The following is a 4,277-nucleotide window of genomic DNA, read 5'->3' as shown; positions in this document are numbered from 1 at the left end:
GGATCAACCAGTTTTGCTGCTGACAACCAAAACCAGCTGATCACATGATCAAGGAGGACCATCAGCCTAACAATGGATCGTTACATAGAATAGTAAGCAGCCATCAGTGTGCTAATGATCCATTGTTAGGCTGATGGTCCTTCTTGAGCATGTGATCAGCTGGTTTTGGTTGTCAGCAGCAAAACTGGTTGATCCACTCTGAGAAGGTGCTATTTAAGAGACTGAGCTGAATACAGCTCCTCAGACTGAGGAAGTCTCTCGGATGAGAGATGAAACGTTTCCACATTTTTTTGTTGTTATTTTGCTTTGTTTTGTTTTTTTGGATGTCCAGAGGACCAGATTTAACTTTTTTAGAATTCTGACTTTAATCTCAGAATTTTGGCTTTTTTTTCTCAGAATTCTGACTTTTTCTCTTAGAATTAAGACGAAAAAAATTATTGCACCGCGGCTCTAATCCTCTTCTGTAAAATACAGACGTTTTGTTTGTGACATTAATATTTACCCGTTTGGAGATGTGGGAGTCCATCATGAAGTTATGAACATGCTTCTCAGCTCTGGTTAACTCCAACTTCCTGGCAACCACAGCCACAACCAGGACTGTGCATCCGGCTCCCTGTCGAGGTCAAAGAAGACAATCGGCGTTTGATTTTTATCTGACGTGTCACAGAGCACGTCGTCATCGACCTCACCATTATCCCCGTCAGGAGGCAGATGCTGCGGCCGCAGTAGGTGTGAGGGACCACATCTCCATACCCAATGGACAAGAAGGTGACGGAGACCATCCACAAGGCCTCCATGTAGTTGCTGCTCAGGTCTCTGTAGTTGTGGTGCCTTCAGGGACAAATAAAACCACCAGCTCATGTTACTACTCTGGGGATAATGTGGCAGTTCACTGGTCACACATGCTATTTTTAATATTTTTGCTTCAAATTTCACATCATTAATGTCTTTAGTAACAGTTTCCTGTATGACACAGAAACGCTGGTCAGTCGTACAAACCTTGAGGGAATTTTAGGCCATTTATTTCTGCGCAGAACAGGAACAACTCTGAAATGTTGATAAGTTTTCTTAGATAAATTACCTGTTTCATATTCCACAATATTATTAAAAAGTATTTTGCTAGGTCATCAAAAAGATCTTTAGCAAATTATTTTGCAGAAAGATTTGTAAACTTTGCCTGGATTTAGTTTAACACACATAATGACATTTAGTTTATTACATTTAACTTTTATAATTCAAAACTTGTTGGTCAAATATTATAATATAACACCATTAAGCTTCACACAAATTATGTTATTTAACTCAAAACTTTCATTTTGATTTCCCTCAGCCAATAATGCAATTTTATTACAACCTCCAGATGTAAAGTTTGATTTGAAACATTTTACAAATATTATTGATTCTTCAGTGTTTTTTTATTCTTAGATCATTTATTATAAAATAACGATTGCGCAGCTTGTCAAACACAGTTGTAACTTTTTTAGATTTCATTGTAAATTTAATTTATTATTAGTTTACACAACTTACTGCTAATTTATTCTCACTACAGTCACAAAGCTGAGTGTTTTATATATTTCACTTTTAAAGTTTTATAATTAAAATGTATTAAAAAACTTTGACCTATAGGTTTGCCACCCGTCGTGTGTCTCATAGAACAAAATTGTCCTTTCTTTGGAAATTAAATGTTGCATCCTGTTGAACCAACAATTGTTTTGTATTTCCATAAATTTCGAACACGTCTGTCACACATCAACAATAAATCTAACATTAATCATCAACTCCTTCTGTGTCACACAGGCATTATTATAATCAGAGTTATTGTTTACCAGGTAGAGTTTTTAAAGATGAATAAATTATACTTTATTTTATATACAGCATTAGACAATATTAACATTATATGAAGACAGTTAAAGAACAAATTACACTGATGGATTAACAGTTAAATTAATAAATGCATTTGTTAAGAGAAAATGTTTACGTTATACATTTCCTAGATTAAAAATGTTTGTCGAGCTTTCTGTATCAAAACATTTATATTTTTGGTGTTCAGTTATCATTACATGAATTGTGCTATTAATGTGGTTTAACTGTATGATCAGACTTCTTCTCATGTCTATAAACAGACAGACAGCAGACACAGGCTGTTCACTTGAATTAACAATCTGATCCTCCCCTGTACTACAGCTCAGGTGACGCAGGTGAACCCCACAGTCGGACACAACCTCGGCTACAACAGCGCTCACTGTGAATCAAAATATTTCACCAGATTCAAAAAGTATACTTATATATATATATATATATATATATATATGAAAGACTATGGAGAGAACAAAGGCAGAGGCGGTAGTTGAAGATGTCCTTGCTTCAAAGACAGTGAGTGATGTTCTCATGACCCTAACATCAGATAAACCCCTCCCATCCATTCAGGCGGATGCAGCAAATAAAGATAATAATAATCGAATAAATGTTCAGTGCTTCAGCATAGAATGTGAGGTCACCAACAAAATGCTGGATTTTATGGAAAATGCAGTCGAGTCCGCTGCTGGGACTGTAGCTCTCAGAGCTGTCGTTTGACAAGTTAGTCTCATCATTTGATCAAGTGACAGCATTTAGTGCAGACGATACAAATATGAACTAAAGACTTTGCATTTCCTGCAAAAACGCAGTGTGAATGCTTGTTGCTGAAGAGCTTGTTGAAAAACAGCTGAAAATAAATTAAAACACATGCTGAATTTGAGCTGAAAATAAAGAACAAGCCTAAATGAACAGAAGAAAGCAGAAAGAGCACATATTTGCTGAATTAGGTTTAAATAAGCAGAAATGAGCACAGAAATTATGAAATTACATTAAAAAAGCTGAAATTAGCAACAACAACAACAAACATCTAAAACATACCTGAAAAGGCAGAAAGAAGCTTAAACTACCAGAAGGACGTAGAAGAGCTGAAATGAGCTAAAAACTGTGGAATTAGCTGAAAAAGCTAAAATAGCATAAAACAGCTAAATAGTAGCTGAAATAACTGAAACTAGCATAACAAGCTGAAATTAGTAGAAAGAAGTTAATTAGGCTGAAAGTAACAGAAATTACTATGAAAAACTTAAATTTATCTGAAAAAAATGAGCTAAAAATGCTAAAAAGCTAGCTGAAAAGGTAGAATAAGCTGAAATTAGCAGAAGGAAGTGGAGAGAGCAAGTTTTTGCCGAATTAGGCTGAAAAAAGTTAAATGAGTGCAAATAATGTGGAATTAGCTGAAAAAACTAAAACAGCTAAATATTGGCTAAAATAGCAGAAAAAGCTGAAACTTGCATAAATAGGCTGAAAGAAGCATAACAAGTGAAGTTAGCAGAAAGAAGTTAGAAGAAGCATGTTTGTTGTAGTTAGTAGAAAGAAGCAGAAATGATCACAAAACAGCTGAAAAAACAGCTGAAAGTAGCTGGAAAAAAGTTTAAATTTGCACAAGGAAGCTGAAAGAAGCTGAAGCAGAACAAAATGTGAAAGGAGCAGTAAAAGGTTGGAAACACATCTAAAGATCTGAAGGATATAAAATGAGCTCAACTCATTTTCTATGAGGAAAAAAATGGCAGAAAAGGCTAAATATTTCAAAAAGCTAAAGTTGCACCAATACCAAAAGTCATAGCACCTTTCTCCTGAACGAGCTGAATGTTTTGATATGATTTGTTGAAATTGCACAAAAAATTGTGGAACGAGAAAGACAAAAAAAAAAAAAAACGTACAGAAGAAAAATGGATCACAATAGTGTGAATGCTTCATAAACATTCACATTATTACAGAACTCACAACTCTGTCTTCACCAACTTGACGAAGAAACAAAAAGACCTGCTGCATGGAACCTGCCATGCCCACATGGTGCACAACACAGTGGAGCATGCTCTGGAGCAGCTCACTGCAGATGTGGAACATCATGTCCTGAAGGTCGACGGCTGCTTTTCCACATCAGCCAAACGAAGAGAATCACTCAAAGAGTTTTGTAGGTTTTATGATGTTGAGTTCCAGGAAATTCTCCATGTCACAACCAGGTGGCTCTCTCTTAATCCCGCCATCACCCGGCTAATGTAATGCACTGGAATCCTACGTCATCAGCCTGGGGGCGGAGTGACCCAAACAACCTGGAGCTTTGTTAAAGCTCATTGTGGAGGTTAAACTCCTCTTCTGTGATAATATCCTCTCTCTCTTTGAGGTAGGCGACCACCAAGCTCAACCTCATCCATAAAGTCAACACGGATGAACTTTATGATGAATTCAAAACCTAAGAAGAG

At 36.2% G+C, this 4,277-nt stretch overlaps 1 protein-coding gene across 1 annotated transcript in view; it reads right to left on the bottom strand.

Annotated features, from left to right (window-relative positions):
- Positions 1–831, bottom strand: part of LOC119425462 (small conductance calcium-activated potassium channel protein 3) — a gene marked incomplete at its 5' end in the record, with an annotated part of 3,789 nt that extends 2,958 nt beyond the window's left edge. Inside the window, 2 exon segments of the mRNA XM_037692990.1 lie at positions 503–613; positions 690–831. Coding sequence (XP_037548918.1) covers positions 503–613; positions 690–797 — 219 coding nt within the window.
- Between the last annotated feature and the right edge of the window lie 3,446 nt (positions 832–4,277).

This window comes from Nematolebias whitei, chromosome 19 (assembly GCF_014905685.2).
Source record: "Nematolebias whitei isolate Nwh7 chromosome 19, NemWhi1, whole genome shotgun sequence".
In the NCBI taxonomy this organism is placed as follows: domain Eukaryota; kingdom Metazoa; phylum Chordata; class Actinopteri; order Cyprinodontiformes; family Rivulidae; genus Nematolebias; species Nematolebias whitei.
Note: the sequence above shows the minus strand (reverse complement) of the source record. Positions and strands in the feature narration are given on the sequence as shown.